This window comes from Microcaecilia unicolor, chromosome 4, assembly GCF_901765095.1.
Source record: "Microcaecilia unicolor chromosome 4, aMicUni1.1, whole genome shotgun sequence".
Classification (NCBI taxonomy): Eukaryota; Metazoa; Chordata; class Amphibia; order Gymnophiona; family Siphonopidae; genus Microcaecilia; species Microcaecilia unicolor.
The window spans coordinates 343,330,508-343,356,672 of record NC_044034.1 but is presented as its reverse complement, the minus strand read 5'-3'; the positions used below and the strand labels follow the sequence as shown (position 1 = coordinate 343,356,672).

General features: G+C 41.7%; 1 protein-coding gene across 1 annotated transcript in view; it reads right to left on the bottom strand.

Annotated features, from left to right (window-relative positions):
* ITSN1 (intersectin 1) overlaps positions 1-26,165 on the bottom strand; it is a 379,821-nt gene that overhangs the window by 262,386 nt on the left and 91,270 nt on the right. Inside the window, exons 7-8 of the mRNA XM_030202171.1 lie at positions 21,419-21,595; positions 20,136-20,229 (exon numbers count right to left, since the gene is read on the bottom strand). Of these exons, the coding sequence (XP_030058031.1) occupies positions 20,136-20,229; positions 21,419-21,595 (271 nt within the window). The remainder of the gene's footprint in view (positions 1-20,135; positions 20,230-21,418; positions 21,596-26,165) is intronic.

Below are 26,165 nucleotides of genomic sequence, written 5' to 3'. Positions count from 1 at the left end.
CTCTCTCAATGCACAAGTGCATATGACTTGGGGAGTGGGGAGGCTGGAGAAAGGAGAAGTGTGTGGGGTCAGTGCAACCTCTTTGGAGATGGTAGGCCTACAGCACACTTGGGTTGCCTTATGTCCCATGGCTCTCTTACCATCTGTAATGCTTTTGGATAGGGGCTGTGTGCCTAGAGAGTACATGGGGGGAGGGCAGAAGGAGTGGGGAACCATTATCATGCATGAAATACACTTGACAACTCTGATAACATCAACATTTAAAATAGTTTTAATTTTCTTAATTAAAAACCAAGGGCCTGATATTCAACCCAGATGGTTAGCGGGTTTTAAGCTGCTAATAGCCACAGGCTCTGGCATTGAATACCTGGGTGTATCCAGAAGTTAAACAGGCACCAGCTGATATTCAGACCAGTGCCCAGTTGGCTCAGTGGATAAAAGTTAGGACAACCTTTTTGCTGTCCTATCTTTGGCATTTACTTAACCAGTTAGTGGACTGAATATCACCACTAAGCAGTTAAAAGTGCTGGCTCTGCCTAAGCTCCATCCCGGCACTAATCGGACAGTGCTGTGACAGTCAGAACCAATATTCAATGGCACTACCCACTTAAGTGTCACTGAATACTGGCAGATGGCCAGCTCAGCTGGGTTTAACTGAGCAGGAGCTTCCCCAGCCTGGTTAAACCCTTTTCAGTATTGCACCTCAACCTTTTTTTTTTTTTTGGGGGGGGGGGGTGAGGATGATCACATAAAGAGGGAGGGAGGTCATTCCAGGGAGAGGAGGGCACCTGGATTATGTCAGTGTGCTCTACGGAAGGCCTCACTCTCTGACATATAACCATCTCCTGTCATCATCCTTTTCCTAGGGTGGCACAGGAGGACAGCCAGGGCTGGAATGACTGATGGAAGGGTGGAGAGAGCTGTGAAGGATGATTGGGAGGAAGGGGATGGTTGGGAAGGATGATGTGAAAGAGTTGGAGGAGTCCCAGAAGCCTCTATCTTCTCTTCTTCCATCTCCATTTCTTGTGAGGCTCAGGCCTATGCCCTCTTCTTCAGAGGGTAAAACAGCTCGATGGTCAGCTATGGAAATGGAGCAGGAAGGCAGTTATTAGGTCCATGAACCTGGTGTACAATGCCATGAGAATGGCATCATTATTTCATCAGTTTATGGTTCTTGTACTGGTAGAAGTAATCTAGCAAGGGGGATGTGTGCATTTCTGGGACACAAACATGAATGTCTGCTATGTTATGTGCAGTCACTGGACAGAAGTCACAAGGACACTCAGAATACTTGGACAGAGATGTCCCTGGAGAGAACTTAAGGAAGTCACAAGGACACTCAGAATGCTTGGACAGAGATGTCCCTGGAGAGAACTTAAGGTATGGGGTGGGTGTGGTGCAGCTGTACAATGCTGCCATCGAGCTGACCTCACAGGCATGGTGAGTTACTTTGATTAGCAGATGGTCTTTCCATGATATCTGTTGAGTTAACTGTGTTAATGGTTTGAAAACGAGAGCCTAACATGGAATGGGGATAGGCACAGGGATCATAGCTCTTTCAGGATACAGACGAACACATCATCAGAGACAGCAGTGCATTGGGGTGAGGAAGGACATAGGATATGTGTTTCCTTCTAAAGATCAGCAGTTTCCCAATAAGGGGAACTGTGTAGGGGGACTCTTGTAGGGGGAACTCTAAAAGGGAATGTGGGGTGAGGTGGCAGCATCATTTGGTGTGTTGTGACTGCTATAAAGGGTATGTGCATGTGCTTTCAACTAGCATACACTGGATGAAGGCTAACACTGTGGAAGGTCACTGGTTAATATAGATGTAACGGTTGCTGCTAGGGCTGGGTCAGCTGTGGTGGAAGCAGTCATGTGTGGATGCCCTCACTGTGAAAGCATATGCAAGTGCTTAGTACTGATTGGCTCGCTCTGCCTTCTGGGCATAGACCCCTGGAGCCACTCTGGTCTTGTGTGATGCAGGTATCTAGCCTTCAGGTCCTCAATCTGTATGGAAAAGGAGAAAGGAGGAGGAGAGAACTTGAGTCACTCTCTACCCACAGAGGTTCCTTTCTGAAATCTTTCTGAGCCAACCCTAAACTGTGAATATTGACATGAAGGGCTTCCGACCATATCACATGTATAGCCTTGGCCTCCTGTACTATCTTCTTGGGTTTCCTTGGTGCTTATGTGGCACACAGATGGCACTGGTAGCCTGACCAGGGTACACTGGCACACGACCTGTCCTGCTCTTTCTTCCCACAAGAACTTCCTTGTTCATCTCCCTCAGTGTGTTGTGCTCTATGTACACTGCTTACATGATGGTGAGGGCGGGCAGGGAGTGCTCTGTTGCAAGATGGGGGAGGTTGCAGGTTTGTCATACTTGGAAGTTGTCCTGTGTGGCCCTGTTCACATCTATTGCCCCTGTGAGTGAATATGTGCTTCTCCTTCACCTCTCCTCCCCTTTATTGCGAGGGTACTAGCAATTCCTTCACCCCTTCCTGGACAGGGTTATGCTACTCATTGCATGTTTGTCCTGCAGGCTTTAGACCTTTTCTTCACTCCCATTTTGTTACCCTCCTCTGTCACTCCTGTATGGCACTGACTTGTGCTGTGATTCCTATTACTTGTTAGTCTGGAAGGATGTGTGAGCATAGTGCTGGCTAGTGAAGAAGGCGGATGTTAGACATCTGAGGGGTGCTTCCTGGATCCTTGCTCTCCTCCTAGGCATAGGGCTATATGTGCTGTCAGACTGCGCCACATATATGCAGTGACAGAATGTGGAGACTTATGTTTGGGCAGGTGAGGTAGGATGTGCCCTTGTGATGGGTCCTATGTGACCTGTCCGCATGTGCCCTTGTGATGGGTCCTATGTGACCTGTCCGCATGTGATGCCCTCCCTCTATTCCTTTCCCAGCCCCAATGCTATCCTACTCTGAATATGTGCTGATAATATATGTTTGGCGCATCTGCCAATGAAACCCATGTGTGCCAATGTTGTGCACGGAATCAGCTTCAGGAACTTCTGTACCCCTTACATATCCCATCTAATTCTGTACTCCCAATTCTTCCCCTCTGTTGCCACTTACCTCTCTGGGAAATGCTGCACATCCTTTGAAGCACACCCTGAATCTCTCCCATGCCCTCCTTTTGAGAGTCTGAGAAAACTGGGTTTCATTCCCACTGTGGCTCCTTGTGACCCTGGGCAAGTCACTTAACCCTCCATCGACCCACATACAAAAAACCTAGATTGTGAGCCCACTGGAGAAGAGAACGTATATAATATGTAAAACATTTTGGTTTTACCACAGAAAGGCGGTATATCAAATGCATGGCCTATGACCCAGGTCATGGCCCCTCTTCTGGTGAAGTTCAGGGAACAATTTGTGTTCCTTTGGCAGGAACGGACGTGTTTCGGCCGTGAGGCCTGCGTCAGGGGTCTATAAAATAATATAATATACAAAGACATGCATAAAAATACAATTATAATTAAAACCATGAATAAAAACTTGAGCATACATATACAATTTCTTGTACAAATTTAGACAAATAAAACATCAGAATGAAAGATGCAAAATATATATAATAAAAAATATGATAAAAATATAAGAGTATATGACTTTAAAAGAATAGAGAATATTGAATTATATAAAAATATGAAATTATACCACATAGAGATAATGAGGACAAGGCATGAAATAAAATACACAACATGATGAAGTATAAATATAGAGGACATACCTAGTATTATCTGTAGAAAAAAGTACCTTGTAGATCAGATGAACAAAATAGCACTAAAGCTGCTAACAACGATATCTATAATAAATATGTAAACGAAGGCATAAATCACTACATCCTCTCCATACATACATATACAACAAAATGAAATGATACTGAAAAAAGTGAAACATAGAATATATGGACAGGGATCCCAAAAAAAGGTGTGTATTGATGATGGAGAATAATGAAGAAGACCACATGGGTATGAAAATAAAAATAAAAAAATGAAAATGAAAACAAGGCACGGCTGCCAAATGAATCAGCAAATGTCAAAAGTGGTGAACCATAAAATGATAAGGATAGGAGAAACAGAAAAAAGAAATAACTGATATTACTGTGAAAAATAGCATATATTAAAAATAGCATATATTAAAAAAGAAGACCATAAACTACTAAGAAAAATGAACCATAACATAGGGGAACCACCTAACTGAAAAATAATATTACCTTTGCAAAAGTGCAAAAGGAACCACATCAAAAAGGAGGCAAAATTACAAATAAGAGGTAAATGCCAATCAAAATGAGAAAAAATAAATAAGAAAAAATAATGGGTGTGGGGCATACTATAAGCTATTACAGCAGCCAGCATAGCTATCAGCAAATAAAAAAGGGGGGGATTATTGCAGATAAAATATAACAATGAAAATGAATGGAATAGTCGGTGTGGGGCATGCTATAAACTACTAAAACAGACTGCATAGCTGTCGGCATTGCACAAGAACAAACCTTAAAAGCGCCTAAATGACTGCTGAGTACTGTGAAGCAAATTCGTTTGTGTGAGGCACAATGCAAACCGCTATAACTGCATTGAATTAGCACTGGTTAAATAAAAGCTAACATGACTAATGAAAAAACCAATTAAAATGCTTACCGTACACAAGAAAACGCTGTGCTGCTTTGTAAAACGAAATGTATGGCAAAACATGAAACCACCTTCAAGGGAAGGAATTATACCGGAAGTAAAGATGACATCACTTCCCCTGTGATTGGAACGAACCATTACTAGGGAAATATAGCACATGCGAGTGGTGGGGTCGAAACTTAATGGTATGATCGATATAAAAGACTCCACTGCTAAAAGGGTTAGTGAAAACAATGGGGCACACATAAAGCTATAGGTGGAATCTGACAACAATAAAACAAAAGATTGGACTATATAAACCATGTGATCCCATATGTAGTTCCAGCTAACTGCAGAATACAAATGAAAAATAAAAAGAAAAAAACAAAAATAGCGATTCAATTGTTCGACATGGACAAATAATTTTGTAAAAAAATTTTTGACATATATATAGGTCCTCGTATACAATGTATATGCTATAAAAATAAAAATAAAAATGGTAGTAATCCTGAATGATGACACTACACCAAAACAATAAAACAAAATAATAATAATGGAAATGGGAAAAATGAATATGAAAAACCAAAACATATGTAATAGAAAAAAGACAGGCGACTGGGAACACTGAACAAAAATAAAAATAAAAGCAAAAATGAAAATAACAAGGATGATCATAAAAAAGGACTCAAGTATGCTCAAGTTTTTATTCATGGTTTTAATTATAATTGTATTTTTATGCATGTCTTTGTATATTATATTATTTTATAGACCCCTGACGCAGGCCTCACGGCCGAAACACGTTACGTGTCGGGTCATTTCTGCTACTGTTAATAAAGACCTTGTTCAGGAAGACACTCATTGTGAGAGGACTTTTTTGGATCCACTGTGTGTTTTGCCTTTCATTGGTTTTCCTGTGGAGAGTTCACCTTCTGTGGGTGTTTGCTCCTTTGGCAGGAACAGCATGGCCAGCAGGAGGGTGTCAGGAGCTCCAAAATTGGGGAGTTGTTTTATATCAGCAAGAAAAACAGGAAGCACCAAGCTCCAAACAGCAATCCAAAAAAGCCAAAGGAGTGGAAATAAAAAACATACACAGTGTGGCGTATAATCAAAGGATTAAGACAGAGGTCCCTTTTGCATGCTTTAACATAATAATTTCAGAGTTTCAGACACTGCATTAACTTTTATAGATATTTTGGACTCCTGAAGCGAGTCATTAGGCTGAAACACGACCTTTGTCTGGCCCGTTATTGCTTTAACCCATTAGTGCCCAATGTTCCCATAATAAGCCATATAATAAGCCATATGGGAACAAATCGATTTGTTAACAAATTGACTGTTAATAAAAAACAGTCTTAATCCTTTCATTTCATGCCACAGTGTGGTTGTTTTATAGCACTCCTTTTGGTAGTATCCTCATGCCTGCCACATCAATGCATATGTTACGTAAATGTGTGTGTGCACATGAAAGCGCACACAGCTCATTGGACACCTCATCGCATGTGAGCACCATTTTATACCGTATATGCACCTATTTTATAAAGGGCGTCCCATTTAGGCATGCCACTATTTAACTGAGCACTCTTTTAAAAATTGTCCCTCATACCTTATAAGGTTGAGAGAGCTCTGTGAAATGAAATTCCACACATTTACAGAAAAGCCTTTCCAGAATGCTCTGACTGACCACCTTGGCTGCATCAGATAACACACTTGCATGGCTGAATATCTTGCTGTTCTCAGACAGCATCTAACACAGGGAAACAACTTTGCTCCCCCCTCCCTCCCACATTTCCAAGTCTGTGCCTGTTACACTAAGTCTTCCTCACCAATATTATACCGGCTTCTTCAACCGTCTCCACACAACTTCCTTTTATAAAACACAACCACAGATCACTGCTGCCTACCAAGGTTCCTCCCCTACTCCCAAAGCAACTCTGTACTCCCAAATCCCTTGCCAACACTACATCTTTCTCTCCAAGCCCCCGCCCCAAGACTGCGCCTTTAGAACTCCCCCGAAGTCCCATCCCCAAGAACACCCCAATCCTGCAAATTCCTTGCCACGTCTATGCCTGGTTCCCCCTTCTAGTTATCTGAAACTGTATTTAAGTAACAAAAAGAATATTTATTGACATAAAAATACACAATAAATAGATATAAATAAAAATATAAATACTAAATATTTTTAAGTCTGGCAAATATGATCACTTGGTAAGGTTTGTTAAAAACAAAATATGCAGCTTTTCTTTCACTAACTCCAGCAAATATGCTAAGCAAATTAGATCTGATTATACTAAACTATTGATGAATAAGACAAATCTACTTTTGCTACATTGACTTAAACTGTAGAGAACTTTAAAAAATGGATACATGTCAAGAAGAGTATTATTTTTCAAGAGAAAAAACGAACAGGCTATGAACTTTTCATATAAAACATTGTTAATTTAGCAATAAAGAAGAAAAATGTACACAGATCAGCTCATCCATGGATAGCATTGCAAAAGGTTCCACATTTTAGCTGCTAAATATTTCACTAGTGCATGAAGCAGGTTCCTCTGCATTATCTGCTCAGAACACTAGGAGGAGTGGGACAGCTCTGTACTCTAGCCTGCATGTACTTAGATTAATCTTATCTGCTCCATGAGCATTTCTGCTGACATTCAAAAGTTTATCAGAGGCAAGTGCAGGCAGCAATTTAGCAATTTAAAAACCATAAACCTTTCTGCTACAAAGCCTGAAAACGATTGCTTTGGGCACTTGGAAGGGCAGCCATCTGCTTTATGGCGTTTAGCTGATATCAGAAAAGTATTCCTGTGCTGTGGCACCGTCATCAGAAGCACTTACAGGGGACTATCCAGAGAGATAAATCACTTTAATCTATACATAAGAACATAAGAATTGTCATACTGGCTTAGACTAAGAGGCCATCACCAGCCATTCCAGATCACAAGTATCTGTAGGGATTTTCAGCTTCCTATGCATAGCTGCTTTGCAACTTTTGACTCCGTTTACTGGTTGGAGTGGAGTGGAGGAGTAGCCTAATGGTTAGTACAATGGACAGAGAACCAGGGAAACTAGGTTCGATTCCCACTATGGCTCCTTTTGACTCTGTGCAAGTCACTTTACCATCATTTGCCTCAGGTACAAAAATTAGATTATAATCCCACTAGGGACAGAGGAAGTATGTGCATATAATAAACATAAACCACTTTGGTTATATCACAGAAAGGTGGTATATCAAATCAGTGAACCATCCATGACCCGTTGCACTCATAGTCTTAATATGTAGGTATTGCACAGAGAAAGTGCTTAGGTACTGTAAAAAGAGGTTCTCAGTAGATAGCAGGATAACTCAAACCACAGAAGTGGGTAACATTTGACAGCATCAACTCAGACTGGCACTTGGAGATCAGAAACCTAGAACAATTTCCTGAAAATGCACAAGAGTTCCCACATAGCAGCTGCCTCAGAGGTCTCCTTAGTCTAAAGTGAAACCTAGTGGTCAACTTCCCAATATAGTAGACGTATGTTTATTTATTACAAAATTTATAAAGTGCTTCCCTAAATAATTGTTCAAAGCAGTTTCAAGGAATCATGCCTCTTTATAGTCCCATTTCACTCTGCATTAGAGAATGACAGAGGGACAAAATTTGTCCCCGTCCCCTTGAGCTCTGTCTGATCCCATCCACAAGTGCCTCAAATAGTTATGATTTTATATTTAAATCATTTTGTTAATGTATAAAAAGAAACAATACTCTTTACAACTGTTGTTTTATAAATCATAACCAATACAGAACAAGGATTAAAACAATTCCGTCTCTCTCCTCCCCCCTCACAAATATCCCCTCCACTATTGGGAAAACTGAACAAGCCAAATTACTACAGAATGCTACATAGAAAACTCATGCTAACAGAATACCTCGGTCACACACACAGAATATGAATGCCAAATACATAATAGCTGACCAAAAATGGTAAACATATTAAACCAAAACCCCAACATGCCACACTAAAGAAATAGAAAGAGATGCATTTCCCCATACGCTGTGCAAAACATAAAAATCACACATGTCAGGGATGGTGTTAGAGGAGTGCAACTAGGACAACTGCCCCCTGGCCAAAGACAGCCCTAAGCCTGCTGGAAGCTGAAGAAGGTACAGCCTGGTACTGGGCTTTGAGAGCCCCTCCCAAATTTCTGCCCTGGGCCACAGCCATGTTTAACACCAGCTCTAGCAGAATATACATTTCAAATCTGACATATTCTAATCATAAAACAGAAAATACATTTTTTAAAACCTTTTGTTGTCTGGTCATTTCATTTTTCAAATCATGTTGGTCCCAGGCTCTGGTTTCTATTTCCCTCTGTCTTCTCTTAACTCACCGCCAGGATCTCATGCCCATTTGACATTTCTTCTTTCTCCATGTTCACCATCCATCTTCCGTCAACAGGTACCTATCTTTTCCCCATATTCAGCATCTCCCTTCTCTGTGTTCCCTATATTTCCTCATCCAGTATCTCCCCTGTATCTATCTCCATGCATTCATCATCACCACTCTATGAGGCGTATTTTCAAACACTTAAACTTATAAAGTTCTATATGATACTATGGAACTTTATAAGTCTAAGTGCTTTGAAAATGAGTCCCTATGTCTCATCATCACCACTCTATGTCTCTATCCTCATCCAGTCTCTAGAATCACTCCTCTGCGTCCCTATGCACCCCAAGTCCAGCATCTCCCTTCTGTGTTCTTATTTTCCCCCATATCTAGCATCTTCTCTGTGTGTCCATATACCCCTTCCCATGTCTGGCATTGCCCCTCTGTGTCCATATACCATTCATATGCAGCTTCACCTTTGTGTCCCTGTCCCTATGCTTCCCCTCCATGCCCATCATCTCTCTCTGTTTTTGTATACCTCCCTGTGTCTAGCTTCTCCCCTATCTTCCTTCCCTCCCTCCCTCTAGCCTCACCCCATGGGACTCCAGCACCTCTCTCCCCTCTAGCCCCCCCCCCCCAATAGAACTCTAGCACCTCAATCTCTTCCCTTCAACTCCAGCCCTCCCCATGGATCCATCTCCTCTGTCCACTTCAGCTCCATTCCCCATCTCCACCTCCTAGCCCCCTTCTCCCTCCCGCAGGTCCAGCACCTGTGTCCCCTTCAGCTCCAGCCCCCTCCGGCAGGGTGTATTATTTTGTTTTCCAGCAGCCCCCCCCCCCCAAAAAAAAAAATTCCGGCCACATCTCTATACCTTTTATAAGAGGAGGATCCCTACAGGCCTGCTCCGGGTCTTCCCTCTGCCGGCTCCCGCCTTTTGACATTAACTTCCAGTTTCACAAAACAGGAAGTTACATCAGAAGGCAGGAACCGGCAGACGGAAAGCCCCAGAGCAAGCCAGTAGGGACCCTCCTCGTGACTGCAAGGTAGAGACACAGTGGGGAGGGAAGAAGGAAGACAGGCACTGGCATGGAGGTCTACTAGACACTGGGATGCCAGATTCACAGTAATCGCAGGTGGGTTTTTTTTACCGCTGTAGCAAGGTTTTTTACTGCTCCTGTGGGGCGGTAAAATGTTTTGCTCCCACACTCGCAGTAAATGAGGTAATTTTTTTGGATTTACCGTGGATTACTGAGGGTCCCTATCCCCGTGTCATTCTCTATGCATTAAAGTCTCTCTGTGGGATAAATCTCTATAAGCTCAGTTAATTAGAGTCCTTCACTCCTATAACGTTCTACTCACAAATAAGTTAAAGGTACTCAGTTTGCACTTATCTCCCTACTCATAATCCCAAGTGCATTTCAGAAACCTTTACACTAACACAGTTTGGCAACTCACAGTTGTCTCCAGAATCCTCTTTGGGAAAAAAAAAAACCCAAGCAGGCACATATAGTTGGAAATGTAGTTCCCTCTCTATTTCCTGTCGGTGACAGGATGCTGGGCTAGATGGACCTTTGGTCTTTCCCAGTATGGCACTACTTATGTACTTATATTCATGCTTTAAAAACCTGGTTTAAATACCAACCCCCCCCCCCCCCCCCAGGCACAAATAATAAATCCAAAAATGAGTTGGGCAGGGTACACTTTGCTTAAATTCCGGTACCTCCATTGCTCCCTACAAAGCTTCTACGAACAGATCACAATTGTTATCAACAATCAGGTTAAAATCACCTGGAATCACCCGAGCATCTAAATAAATTTCAAAGATACAAACCATGTTACTAATATTAATAGATCAATAGCATGCCAACTCGGGGGAACAGTATCAAAAAACACAAACCAAACATCAAAGCCCACCAATAAACCTTCACAACCTTCAACCATTTGAACATAAACTGAATAAGTACCTATATTCTTGTTTCCAACAGTCATCACACCACCACCATCCTCTTTTACCAGCCCTTAGCAGATGAACATATGTATAGCCAGGAGGACAAATCAGATTCAACAAAAGCATGCCAGCATCATTCATTCATTTATTTATGACATTTATATCCCACATTATCCCAAAATCAAGCTCAAGTTCAATGTGGCTTACAATTTAGATTAAAAATAGAGAGTTTGAATTTCAACAATAGTGAAGTAGTATGATTAGCAAATAAACTACAAATATGATAGATTCGCAATACAGAAAAGAGATAAGATTATCAACTGGTTATTGTTATATTAACTAATGTAATGAATTCTGGAATGAATTGATGAAGAAATTAGTTTTTAGCAATTTCAGAATTGTAAGTAGTTAGGATGAAATCTAATAGATTTTGGGAGAGAGCTACAACATTTGGTTCCAATGTAGGTGAAATCAGCAGAATGTACTGATTTATATACCATGTTTTTAACAGTTGATGGACAAAGTATGAGAGAGTCCCTGGCTCCAAGGAAGGCTTTATTGGAAGATATTTCATTAGACAATTCATATAATTTGGAGCCAGACCATGCAATATCTAGAATATAAAGGTAAATAGCTTGAATGAGATCCTGGCTTTAATGGGGAGCCAATGTAATCTAATTAATAAAGGAGTAGCTCATTCACAACGGAGTACTTTAAAAATAAAATTGCGTAGGTGTGTTTTGTACAGTTTGGAGTCTTTTTAGGACCAGCTCCTTACAACTCAAGTATATTGCGTCATCATACCATGACACCACAATCCTAAAAATATCGGACTGCTCCTCAAAAATCACATTCTCCATTGTCTCTCATTTATTACTAGATGATGCATTGAAATATAATAAGAATAATCCTTCACTCTGTCCTCTACCCTCCAAACACTACAGCAACTCTTGATACTCAATATACCTTCCTTTCCACCCCCTCCCCCGGTTCTCCATATCTCCTCTGCCCTTTCATCTCTTCCATTATGTAATAAAACTAACCTTTCACACATCACCAACTCCTTAAAAAACCACCCCTCACTTAAACACTCTAAAACATCCAAAAAAAACGATCAAAACTCCACATAAAATCCACTCACCCCCACCATGTAGCCTTTGCCAGTCCTTGGATGCACAAAGAGATAGGCCCTTTGGTGTGGCCCTTTGGATGGCAGGTTGCCTGCCATACCAGCCTCCCCCTCTTTTAGTGGCCATATCACCAGGTCTGATGTGGCCTGCAAAGGGGCAAAATCACAAGGTCCTTACACCCTACTAAGACACTGTCTCTGTATGTTAGTGGATCTGCATGTAAAGCCTTGAATACTGGCCATGATCTCCAATTACAACTTCCCAGCTGCCTGCAGCAGCTGCTTGTGATTGATGCTCAGGCTGATCAGCATGGAGCTCAAAGTCCTACTCTACCAGATCGATATATTTTAGATCTTTTCTGTATGGCATACTGGAGTGGTATTTGATCTTTTTGTCCTTTTTAAAACAAATTCTGCCTCCACTGAGTGGTATGACTGCTGGACTACTTCAAAGACAGGGCTAAGTTGGATTTTGCCACATTCTGAGCTAGTGTTTTTGTACTACCTTGTGTATGGGTACGTTAACTTCCTTCAGGGCATCAACATAGTGTAGCAGAACAAATGTGTCTGCATGGGTATCTCACCCATCTTTTGTATTAGGGTTAAAAAAAATCCTTTGGTGGTCAAAGCAAATTAGAATCTTTGGATAATCCTATTGAATCTTTATTGATTGATCCCTTGAATAACTGCTGTTACGATGATTTGAATGTTGTACACCTGAAGTGAAAGTTACTTTTTCTTCCCTTCACTTATGGAAGGAGAAAGTAGTTGTGGCACATCATGTTGCTGTTGTACACTTGCTAGAGGAGAAGTGCCAGAGCAGAAGATGGGGAAGGCATGGATCTGAGTCTGCAGTACCTCATGCCTGAAGGTGGGTTTTTGGCTGGTGAGATCACCCTGAAAAGATGAAGACTGGCCCTGAAAGACCTCTAAAACTGGTCATACAGGTTAAGTGTGCCGAGATGCTAATTTATGTGTTTTGCAAAAGAAGTTCTTGAGGTAAATCCACCTCATGATCACTGACTGGAGTATCCACTTGAAGGGTTCCAAGGCATTGTTTCTGGAATAAGGGCACTGCAGTCTCAAGTATGCCAAATGGCATCACCCGCACAGAACATTTTTGGTGTGAATCTTTCTACTTTTTCTGAGGAGTCTGTCCTTGTCATGGCTTTTGGCTTCACGGGGAACTGTTTCCATATCAGGAGCTTCTGTACCATAGTAACTATTTTAGATGCCAATGATCCATGTGCCCAGACCTGCAGTGTAGTGAATCAAGACTTTTCAGTGGATCAGGCCTCTTTCTCTTGATATCCTCATCATGATGCTCTTTTCAGTGGTGCAATTCCTTTTATCCTTTCCACTTGTCAATAGATATGTCTGGGAAATGCTGGATTCACTTTTCTGCTTGGACTTATTTTTCTCAAAGGGACACCTGATAAAAATAAATGGAGTACTTCTATTTTGTAAGCACTGAATCACTAAGCCGTGGGTGATATCCAAGCACAATGGGAACTAGATCAGGAACATCATGGTTTAGATCAGGCTTGCCAAGTTTATTTGTTGCATTTGTACCCCACATTTTCCCACCTATTTGCAGGCTTAAAGTTCAGTCCTTGAAGGCTGCAGGCAAACCACGTTTTTAGGATATCCCTAATGAATAGGGTCATGCTGGCTATGAGAGTTCAATCTGAAGTCAGAAGGATTCCTGCACTTGAATAAATCTCTGCTGACTGATAATGGTTATGCCGTGAGGCACTTGGTGCTGGCAACAACAGGAGATTATTGGCAGATGGATATATGTAACGCTGCTTATGTTTGGAATCTTGACGTGTCTGGAGTTCACAATATCTTCAGCGGGACCTGTGCTGAGTTTGCAAAACTTTGAATCTGATGGGAGAACTGGAGGTGAACTATAGATAGCAATTCAGCCAGTTTGTGGAGGTCTGCAGTTTTTGTTAGCTGGATCATTGCTGAGATAACCACTACAAATTCTTCTGTCTTGTTGCCAGCTATGTTTTGTATTATGTGATAATTATTATGTTCTTTGGGTGCTGTTAGGGATTGGTGTCAATGGAATCCATGTGAGTTTGGTGAGTGGTGTATGAGTGGTGAGATTGCAGTGTGTGGATAGTTATTCCAAGGTTTTAATTATCATGTATTGTGCAATAGTAGATTTAGATATTTGAATACAATAAAAGTTTGGAATTGTGCATAGCTGTGATTGATATGCTGTACAGCTATATTGGAATATAGATACCTTGTTTTAGTCATCTGTAATGGATATGCATGAGAGAGAACTGCATACAATGGATGTAGTGGGCATGCAAATCTCTCTCATGAATATTCATTATGGATATCTTATAGGGATATAAGAGCACACAGAATCATGACCCCCCCTAGCAGTAGTACCATGAGACTAGCACTAGGGGTCACCAATGTCATTTTGGATCCCAGTGCCAGTAAGGGCAGGAATGACTGCAGATCGATCTTGCCCGCCCCCTAGATCCCACGGATTCTTTATGGTATTGGTGGAGGGAGGGGGGGCATAACTGACTGACGGTGGTGGGGCAGAGCCCAGAACAGGTTCTTTTTCTTTGTGGGGGGGGGGGGGGGAAGGGGGCATGTAGGAGATTAATGGATTTACCAGGTGCTGGTCACTTTAAGCTTGGCAGCTCGATGCTCCTGGGCCAATGGACTAACGCTGCTTGTGAGGTGGCTTGCAAGCAGTGTTAATTCTATACAACAGGAGTCAGCAACCTGCGATACCGAGATACCGCAGGTTGGTAACTCCCATGGTAAATCAAGGTGTGGTAAAAGCCTGCCTTTACTGCACCTTGAAATCTTCCTGTACAGTTGTGGCCGTGCCCTTATATTCAGACTTACTGTTTCTCTGTATCTAGCTCTATGACCTCTCCAGTCTGCCTTTTTCCTGTTGTTGTTCTTCCTGTTAGCCAAGCCTCGCTTTGGTCTCCCTACTTCTGCTTCATTTCCTACTTGTGATATCATCAGCCTACTCCTTTATAAGGACCCAGGGAGCTTTCATACGTTGCCTTTGCAACAGGTCTATTTTCCTTTTTTCTTGTTGTACTGTTTGATTCTGAGGGAACTGGTCTTCTTGTTAATCTGTGTCTTTGGGCACAGCCCCCTGAGCCCTGTGTGGGTGGTTTTGGTTTGCTCTCAAGCAAAGCTCTCTTCTGTTTCTCTGTGTGTGGTTCTGGTCTGAACCTGAATAGCTTCCTTTCTTGTTTCTAGGCTCTCTAGCTTAAACCTGTTTTGTTTCCTTGTGTGGTTTCCCTTGTTACCTTTCACTGTTCAGAGAGCTGGTTGTTGCCAGCCCAGCTGCATTTCTTGATTACTTTGTTTCCACGGCCTAGCTGCTTCCATGATTACCTTACTTCCGTGCAGCTGAGTATGCTCTCTCTGCCTTCCCTTCCCTACCTGGTGTAACCAGGCTCCTCTAGGTGCAGCCAAGGATAAAACAATCTCCTCCAGCCATAGGCTCCCAGTACAGTCAAGAAATAAATGTCCACCAGCAACTTCAATCTTAAGGACTTTATTCCATGCAGGTTTCTAGTAGACCTGATACACAGTTCCAACAGCAGCATTCACCTTCAATCTTAAGCACATGTAAGCCACCTGAAAGTGTGTGGCAAATAGTCCCCTTTAAGCAGTAGGCTAAAAATGTGTGGCAAATAGTCCCCTTTAAGCAGTAGGCTATCAGCACCTACCAGGATTCAATACAGGCTCGCAGTCAGCTCCAGTCTGGGCTCTTTATCCAGTGCACAGAAAACAGTAGTTCAATTCCAAATAAGCAATTCATTCAGTTCATCATCACAGTTAAACCACAAAGCAGAAGTTTCTACCTCCTACTCTCTTTACCTTCATGATGGGTTCAATACTTTAGGGACTTCTCATACCCAAGGGTTTTCCGCCTGCAAATACTTTTGGGACTTCCTCCCCCCAAGGGATTTCACCCTCTTCTCTCCCCCTCCTGGGACTCCTTCCCACCTGCCTAATCAATCCCTGGCTTCTGCTACCACAACCAATCATTCTCCTTCCATTAGCTTCCCCCACACCCATACCAGCTGAGTTAAGCATTAAACTAATGATGAGCTCCTGCATACAGGGTTTCCTATCACTCTTTCCCCCTAGTGGTAGCCAATCTCCACGTCCTGCCAGCTTACACCCATGTCTTCCCCTATTGCAGCTAGGAGTCCAGTCCGGGTTCTTCATCTCACCCCCTGGCTCCTTGCCTGCAATGCCTTCTGCGACTTGTATTTCAGACTGAAACTGCCTTAACCCAACTATCCTGGATGTGACTATCACACTAGCTGTGTGTACTGGCTGAGTTCTGGTAAGAACATTGTTTGTTTTTTCCTTTGTCTACTTTATTCCTTTGACTGCACTGTAAGCCCTGCTTCTTTCTGATGTGTTTTAGAAGCAGCTTTTCTCTTAGCCTGCTTTAACTCTTGGTCTGCTGGGTCCGTCTCCTGATTCTTGTGAGCATTGCCTCCTTATCTGTTTTGTGTATGTAAAGGCAGCTTTCCCTTTTTGCTAGTTTTCTCATTGTCTCTAGTGTCTGTTATTTGAGTACTGTATGGTACAGCCTAGAGTGTATTCCTATGAGTGGCTACCCTTTTCCCTGAGTGCTGTATGGTACAGCCTAGAGTGTATTCCTATAGTTGGCTTCCCTTTTCCCTGAGTGCTGTGTGGCACAGCCTAGTGTATTCCTATGAGTGGCTTCCCTTTTCCCTGAGTGCTGTATGGTACAGCCTAGAGTGTATTCCTATAGTTGGCTTCCCTTTTCCCTGAGTGCTGTATAGTATAGACTAGAGAGATTTCCTATAGTTTGCTCCCCTTTTCCCTTGAGTGCTGTGTGGTACAGGCTAGTGTATTCCTACGAGTGGCTTCCCTTTTCCTTGAGTGCTGTATGGTACAGCCTAGAGTGTATTCCTATGAGTGGCTTCCCTTTTCCTTGAGTTCTGTATGGCATAGCCAAGTTCCAAAATCCTGTTCCAGCCAAGCCTGTTCCAGAATCCCGTTCCAGCCAAGCCTGTTCCAGTATCCTGTTCCAGCCAAGCCAAGCCTGTTCCAGAATCCCATTCCAGCCAAGCCTGTTCCAGTATCCTGTTCCAGCCAAGCCAAGCCTGTTCCAGAATCCTGTTCCAGCCAAGCTAAGCCAAGTCCATAACAGAACCCTGTTCCAGCCAAGCCTGTTTGAGAATCCTGAATCCTGTTCCTGCCTTGTGTATTGTCTTGCTTGCTGCTTGTCTTGAGTGTGCTCTGTCTATTTGCCATGTCTGGTATCCTGATTGTATTCAGTGCTTGGTTCGCCTCTGCTCTGCACCTCCCCAGAGGACTTGTCTGCTGTCCAAGGGCTCACCATCCCCGGTTCCGTGACACTTCCCTCCTCTGTGTTCAGTGAGCCTTTTATAAAATGCTTGGGATCTTTTTAACATGAAGACCTAAACCTCCACTTTCCTACCTAGATATGCTATACAAATCTACCCTCAAAATCTCAGACTAAGGAAACACATCTTGAACTTTACAATTTGTTCTTACTTGAACAACAGGATGATCCCTCTACACACCTCTAAGGACACTAAGGTCCTCCCAAGGAGTATCCTTAACCACACTGTCTTGATCTAAAAGACATCACATGATGTGACACCTGCGAGACTTCTCCGGAGTAGCCTCCACTCTCTGGAATGAACTCCCTGAAAGATGTTGCTTAACACAAGTATCTCTACTTCAGAAAGCAGGTGAAAGCTTGGCTCTTCAACCAGGCCTTTAATGGAAGAAGTAACTAACTTGCTAGTCACACACAAACAAGGAATAGCACCAATGTTTATCCAATCCTACCCTAAGATAACGTTCTTTCTGACCTCATTTACAAAGTTCTTTAAATTAGTCCCTTACTTTCTTGCTCCTGTTATGCTATCTTATCTATTTATACGTTCCATCTTTTCTTACACCCTATGCTAGTAAAATGTTTTATTGTGATGACATTGTAAAGTAGCATGCTATGCCAAACTATGTATTGTTTGAATAGTTTTACTGCTGTAATTGTCTATAGCTTATGTTTGAGCTGTTCTTGCTGTATACTGTCTTGAGTGAATGTCATCAAAAAGGAGGTAAATAAATCCTAATCCTATATAATAATTCTCACCTCCAACAGGATGTGCTTGGGACAGTGCCTGCCGGAAGTGGTCTGCTAGGCAGGCACGCACTGACCTCAGTGACAGACAATTTGGCAAAGCAAAACAATCTTGAGTGCTGGCCATTAGGACACAGGGTTGATAGGAGAGTTTTAAAAGACTGAAGGAACCGAAAGTGTTAAATGGGGGGGGGGGGGAGTTCTGAAAGACATGAACATTTGGGAAAGGAAAACAATCTGAATGCTGGCCATTAGGACACAGGGTAGATAGGAGAGTTTTAAAAGACTGAAGGAAACGAAAGTGTTAAACTGGAGAAGAGGGGGGGGGGGAGTTGTGAATGACTGAAAGACATGCAAATTTGGGACAGGAAAACAATCTCAATGCTGGCCATTAGCACACAGGGTACATAGGAGAGTTTTAAAAGACTGAAGGAACCAAAAGTGTTCGGGGGGGGGGGGGGGGGGGGGGGGGCAAGTTCTGAATGAATGAAAGAAATGAAAATTTACGAGAGGAACACAATCTGAATGCCGGGCATTTGTACACAGGGTAGATAGGACACTTTTTTTTTTTTTTTTTAAATGAAGGACGTGAAAGTATTATATCTTGGGGGAGGAGTGAGGAGGAAAGCGGTGGGGTATCCTGGATACTGGGCGTTAGGGCCACGGGGTACATAGACTTTTGAAAGTCTTAAGGAACCCAAAGTGTGGGAAGGAGGAGGAAAAGGAGGGGAGGGAACAGGGTGAGGGGCATTAGGAACAGGGGAGGGGGCCCTGTCACACACACTCATTCTCACACACACGCTGTCACACAGACAGTCTCACTCTGTCACACACCTGCACATTCACTCTGGCTCTCTCTCTCTCAAACATACACACTCCCAGGAAAACCTTGCTAGCGCCCGTTTCATTCGTTCCAGAAACGGGCCTTTTTTACTAGTAAATAAATAAATGCAAATGCTTATGCTTTTTGCTTGAAATAAAGGAATAAATCCACTACCTTCTAGTGGAGGGAAGACATCTATTAACACAGAAAGGGGCTTGTGAGGTCCTTATGTTTAAACTGGTCTCTCCCTAGTATTATAGCTTGCACTAGAGTACACAGAAATCCTAAATATGTCATTATGTATTGCCTGTACAATTGATTTGTATTATATCTCTGCTTTATGTGTAATATTGAAATATTCACATTTTTAAAAGGGGATGTGAAGAAGTTTAAGCAGTCAAGGCTCTCTCTGACCACAGCTTGGGTAACTGAACTGGTGGAAAACCATTATGAGGGTGAAAAAATGAGCTAAAAAGCATAGTTTGTACATATATAGGATATGTTGCCTGTCCTATGCTATTTACTCAATCCTTCTGATCTCTGCATTATGGAGTTTCAGTAATATTATTTTATTTATTTATCCTTATATCCCACATTATCCAAAAATTAATTTCAGTCCAATGTGGCTTACATTTAACTCAACTCACTTACATTAACAATATACTGAATAAAATTACAATTAACAAGAATCAGTCATAAATATACAATTCTCACATTTTACAATTCAATCTTAATTAAAGAATTTCTTTAAAAGATAAGTTTTCAGGTTTTTGCAAAATAGTAATTTTTTATACCTCTTATTTCCTTGGGAATTTGATTCCACCATTAGGATCCCAAGTAACTTAGAATTGCTATGTGAGCTGACTTATAGGTTATGTTTTCGCAACTGGGGAGGTGGAGAAATAGATACGTCTCTTGTTATTGGATCTACATTCCTTCTAGATAGATAAATTAAATCCACCATATAACCTGGTGCCATTCCAAACAAAATTTTGCATTGAGTGTACTGGGTTTGAACTTCAATCATGCTTTAATTGAGAGCCTAATAAAATCAGAACAAGAACTGAGAAATCTGTACTTACCTCGGCACATCAAATGACTGGGCCTTTTGCAGTTTAGGGTTTAACTGGGAACCTGGACCAGATCGAGTAAAAGAAGAACTCTTTGGTAGTGTGGCTGCAATGTTAAAATGACAAAAGCAAAAAGCTGCATAATACAAAATATGCTGAAAAACAAAAAATATCTTTGCAATGAACGAAATACAAAATTATTCACCACCAGTAAAACTAACACAAAAATTAGTAATCTCAGAAGTTGATTTATGGTGAGGAACTAGGCCTCTAACAACTTGAAGAACAAACTGGGAGAGCCATGTGCCTCTATCATATAAATCGGATATTGTGCAGGTAAGCAGCCATGGAGATGGCATGGGTTTTTTTTTTGTTTATAGCTGCTTTAGGGCTGGTTTATATAATCTCATGGTTGCTACATCCATTTCTAAAATATTGTCCTGAAGAAATAACAGAAATTTGCAGTATTCGCAGTAGAGGCAGACCAAATGTATCCATTAGCTAATTGATTTCTTACAGACCAATATTCAAACGATACTAAGCATCTGCTCAAGGCACCTCATTCTAGGCACCTAAAGTAGCATTAGGTTAAAAGTTTGTATTAATTTAGGAACCTAGGTTTAGACCTGTTATTCACTCACAAAAATGTATACAATTAAGATAGGTACTTCAGTGCTGCATATTTGCCATGGCACCACTCACTTTCTAGATGCCTAAATTTAAGGGATTAATAAAAAAAACAGGAGCCAGTTTTCAAAAGGGCAAAATTAAGTATCTAACTCTGAAAGTTAAGTGCCTAAACCAGCAGTTCCCCAACTCTGCACAATGGTGCCCCAGTGTGCCGCAACAAACTTACAGAGGAGCCACAACATAAACCTCCTCTAAAATTGTGTCTGGCTGGCAGGGATGCTCAAGCATTGCCAGCTAAAGAGGTCCACTATTCAAGGCTCAAGCTCCATACTGCCTGAGCAGCAAGGAAGTTGGCAGAATGCTTCAGCTGTTGATGATGGCACTCCTGTGCATGCTCAGTTCATGTTGGTTAGTACAGCGGACTGAGATCCTGGGCAACTGGGTTCAATTCCCACTGCAACTCCTTGTGACCCTGAGCAAGTCACGTAACCCTTTGTGTGCCAGGCGCAAAAACTTAAGATTGTGAGCCAACTATGGGAAAGTACCTGCATATAACTTGTACAGCACTGTGTACATCTAGTAGCAGTAGTAGTAGCAGATCTTGGAAAACCAAGATCACTAGTGTAACAGAGTTAAATAAGAAGTATTGCAATTAAGCAGAATACCAGTATGAGCAAAAGCAGGCAGGGGCTGTATGACAGCAGGAGCTCCATTAGCCAGCGGTGGCACTGCAGCAGGGACAGAGGTGACTAAAGGTGGGGACATTCCTACGACTGGAATAGGAGGCATTGGCACCGGAGCAACAGCTGCAATTGGAGGCATGCTAGCAATACCACTTATACCTGTGAACAAAAATAAAGGTCTGCATTTAGTATCATTGTGCACTAGGTAAGAAACACCCTATGTGATGCAAAACCTCTGAATAAGTGCAGTTAGTTATTCACCTGTAGCAGGTTTTCTTAGAGGATAGGACACATTCTCAAATACGGGTGATGTTACGAATAGAGCCTGGCGAGACGCTCACCAGCATTCTTCCAGAAGCTTGTGGTAGTGTCCACTGTGAATGCGCATACCTTCCCGCCCATCATGCTTGCATGGGACCAAGGCAGTCTAATGTAATAGCTGATAGACTACACCTCCTAGGGGAGTAGGGCAGGTATGTGAGAATATATCTCTTGCTGTCCTTGAAAATCTCCCCAATGGAGACTACCAATGGGCTACGGATGCATTATGACATTATGAGCTGTAACATGACCCTCTAAGATCAGCCCAGTCTGGGTATAAGTGAAAAAGATTCAATCTGCTAACCAACTGGATAACGTGTGTTTACTGTTGCCACCCCAACCCTGTTGGGGTCAAAAGAAACAAAAAGCTGGTTGAGTTTTAGTTCACTTGAGACAGAAGGCCAAGGCTCTTTTGAAAGTCCAAAGTGTGCATGAGGTCTTGGGAAAAATGTTGGCAGAACAATTGGCTCACCTTAGGAAGTACACTGGATGTGTGCGAAGAATTACTTTGTTATTGTGAAACCTTGTGTAAAGTGGATAAGCTACTAGGGCCTGGAGCTCACTGACCCTGTGGAGTAACTGCCATTAAAACTAAGACCTTCCAGGTCAGGTACTTCAGATGGCACATGTCAAGTACTCAAAAGGAGCTTTCATGAGTTGGGTGAGTACAACATTGAGATCCCATGACACTGTGGGGGGCTTGAGTGGGGGCTTTAGCAACAGCAAGTCCCTCATTAAGCATACAACTAGAGGCTCAGAAAAACTTACATTTAGAAGGAGAAGCTAAGATGGCAGCTGCAGCATAGTTCAGTCCTGACCAATCTTTTCTACAATGGGGAAAGAGAAGGGAAAGGTTAGATTTTTCCCTCAGAACCCTCTACTTTATCCTCAACTCTTGTGCATATCCCAATGGATACTTTTGTCTCTCGCACGGGGCCGATGTCTTCGGAGGTCAGGGAGTTGCCAGATGCTTGGATGCCATTGACAGGTAGATCGGTGTCATGCTTTGGCTCAGACATCTCACTTATACCTGACATGCAGTCTCCTCCACTGCAACCAGGACTGATGAACCCTGGAAGCTATTCGACAGAAAGCCATCAAGTTTCGTTGGACTTTCTGGTCATTTGGGGGAAAGCTACAGGATCAAACGACAATGTGAGAGCTTTATCACTGGGTCAACATGCCCTGGAAGCTGTGTTTGGAGAAAGTGTGACTACCCGGGAGCAGGGTTTGGATTCAGTTGCTACAGACGGCAGTTCTGCTATGATGGCAATACCAATTCAGAAGCAGAGGCCTTCAGAATTCACTCTGGAATCTATATGGACTGCAGTGTCTGACCATGATAAGGTGTTACCATCATAGTTCGCAGTTATGAACAAGAACGTACAAACTAATTCTAGTAATATAGAACATCTTCGTAAACAGATTTCTGATATTTCTCAAGAACTGAATAGCCATGGTGACCTTATTAAGAACTCTCAACTCCAGTTAAAGCCGTAAGCTTGAAAATTTGGAAAATGTTAAAAGGTTTTCTAATTTGCAGATTATAAACTTTCCTAAATTGCCAGTAACTTCTGCAAAATAATTGTTTATATGATATCTTAAAGAAACGTTATCAATACTGCAGGAAACACTGCCACCAATTACTCAAATAAAAATATATTTGCCTACTGCAAAAAAGGAGCTACTGAGATCACAAACTGCCTCAGGCCAGGATCAAGACACTGATGTTCTTTTTTTTATTATTATTATTATTACTTTATTTATACAATTAAATTTTACAAGACAGATACATCTTTGAAAGAAAAATACCAAGATATAAAGAAACTTATCAGAAGTTTAATTTTACTGAAGCACAAAGGAAACACTTGGCTAAGTAGTCCACAAATATGGAGGATCCAGGATGTTATTCCAAGAGAAGTTGAATTAAAGAAAAAAAAACTTTTAAGGAAAGGACAGGTATTCTTCCCTAAAATTATATCTTGGTTAGCTAAACAACTGGAGTATGTCCCGAGCTACCGTGTAAGTTCAAAAAGCTGCATAATTGGAGAGGTTAAAAAAAAACCCATTTTTTATCTTTAAAAAGAATACATTTACATGGAAAACGAAGCTGAAAGCAAGATGATAGTTCTTGTCTCATTCCTATAAACTTCTTCCTCCTTTCTTCAGTCCACTTAGAAACATCAGGGAAGATCTGAACTTTTCCTCCTAGAAAGGTAGGTTGAGTTTTTTTGAAAGTATAACCTCAATAAAGCTTCTTTATCTTGCAAGAATACAAAAGAAACTAGGAGTGTAGCTCTAGTTTTAACTTCCTCCACCTCCTGTTTAATCAATGTAGAGACATCCAAGCTGTCCGATGATACTTCTTGTAATGATTGCACCTCCTTCCTGTTCTTTCTCCAATTTTAATGGGGTAGTCAGTATATAGTACAGTTTTTGAACTGGTGGAAAAGAATTTTCCGAGTACTTAAAATTTTCCTTTAGAAATCTATGAAACATGTCTCTAGGTGACATAAACCTTGAATATGGAAAATTAAGTATTCTTAGATTTAAGTTTCTCATTGAGTTTTCCAAGTTTCCCACCTTTCAATGAAGTAAAAGTCTATCACCTGCAAACTAAGCTTGATTCTCCTGTAATTTAGTCACCTCAGCTTCCAAGCTAGTCTGCTTAACAGCAATAGTTTCAACACAATTTTTAACTTCTCTGATTTGCACAGCATTGTTTAAAGAAACAGAAATAAAAGAAGTACAGACCTTATACAAGGTTTCTAGGGCTGTCCATATTGATTCCAGCGATATCTCATGTGGTCTTACCAATGGCTGTAGTGTAGAAGCACAAAGGGCAATTTCATCTGAAGAATAAGCTGTAGAAATACCTTCCTCAGTAGTTTCCACTGTCGCCATATCCAAGAGATGCTGGGTCCCCTCTGCATAAGACTATGGAGTTGAATCGACAGCAGCAATCTTTCCCAACAATTCTAAATCTGCAGTACGCTCCCCCTTCAATTCTAGCGGACCAATTCGTCCTGAATTAAGAAACGGTACAGAAACTGCATCGCGTTGGGGGACTGGTGGGTTTGTACGTATTGTATTGTGATGATATGATGAGACAATGTGTTTTTTTCCGCGTTGAGTTTTAATTGAAATGCATCTGCCCATGAGTTCATGATTTGCAGGCTGAGTTCGATTTTGTTTGTGATTTCTGTTAGACCGTGTTTAAACTGGATGTATATCGTGACATCATCTGCGTAGATGTAGGGATTGAGGCCTTGGTTGGATAGGGATTTGGCAAGTGGGGTCATCATTAGGTTAAAGAGGGTCGGTGATAGTGGTGAGCCTTGGGGTACTCCACATTCTGGTTTCCATGTTCACATTTGGGGTTTTTTTTTAGTACCAAGTATAAAATATTGCTGTCTAACAAACAGAAAACTAGACAATTATAGGAAAAGGTCCTATTTTATGGAATTCTTTACCTGTGGATATAAGAACTTTGAGAAAGTATTCTTTTTACACGTGCAGTGAAAATTTGGCTGTTTCATAAACACCTGCTTTAATACTTCTATTTACTGTATTGAAATGAGATTTTATTTCTTTTTGTCTTAGTTTGTAATTTTTAACTGATGCCCTTTTTATTGAAAGCTGCCTTCAGCTTGGATGGTTAAGTGGCCTATAAATGTCTATATTAAATTAACTTAAATAAAATGTGGCCTAACAATCTCAGCGACTGTCGAACTGAAACTTCCTGGGTGTGATGAACTTGCTACACTATAGAGACAAATGCTTTCATTTGCTGCTCTGGAAGATAAGCTCAGGCCTGAACCATGTCTAGCAGGGCTCTGATGAATTACAATTATTTTACAGAAAGGAGATGGGACTTGGGGTAATTTATGATGAACTGTAGTAGCCCCAGCATCTGAATAGTTATTTGAACTTATTCTTGTGCTCCTTCCTTTGAGTGCTCTTTACCAGCCAATCATCTAGGTAGGGAAATACTTGTATTCCCAGTCTGCATAGTGATGGCTGCAATGGTGTTTCCCTACTCAAAATCTCAGATACTTCCTGTGACTGGGATATATCTGAATGTGGGTGTAGGCATCCTTTAAGTCCAGGTGTTTTGCCACACATTTGATCGAGGCCCAGGATGGGATGAACCCCCCCCCCCCCCTTTGTCTTTTTGCAGAGCAGGAAGTAAGTGCAGTAAACTTTTACTCCATGTACTTCCTGGTGAAATGGGCTTGACCAAATTGGCCTGTAAAAGGGAGAAGAGCTCTTGATTCCTGGTGCTGAAAGTTTAACTTTGATGCTCTCGATGGGCAATTTGGAAGGGTACTATTTTGAGGATCCACTGCATACTTATAAAGAGCTGGTAAAAATGTATGTGGGAAAGCAGCACAGCATTCTGAAACAT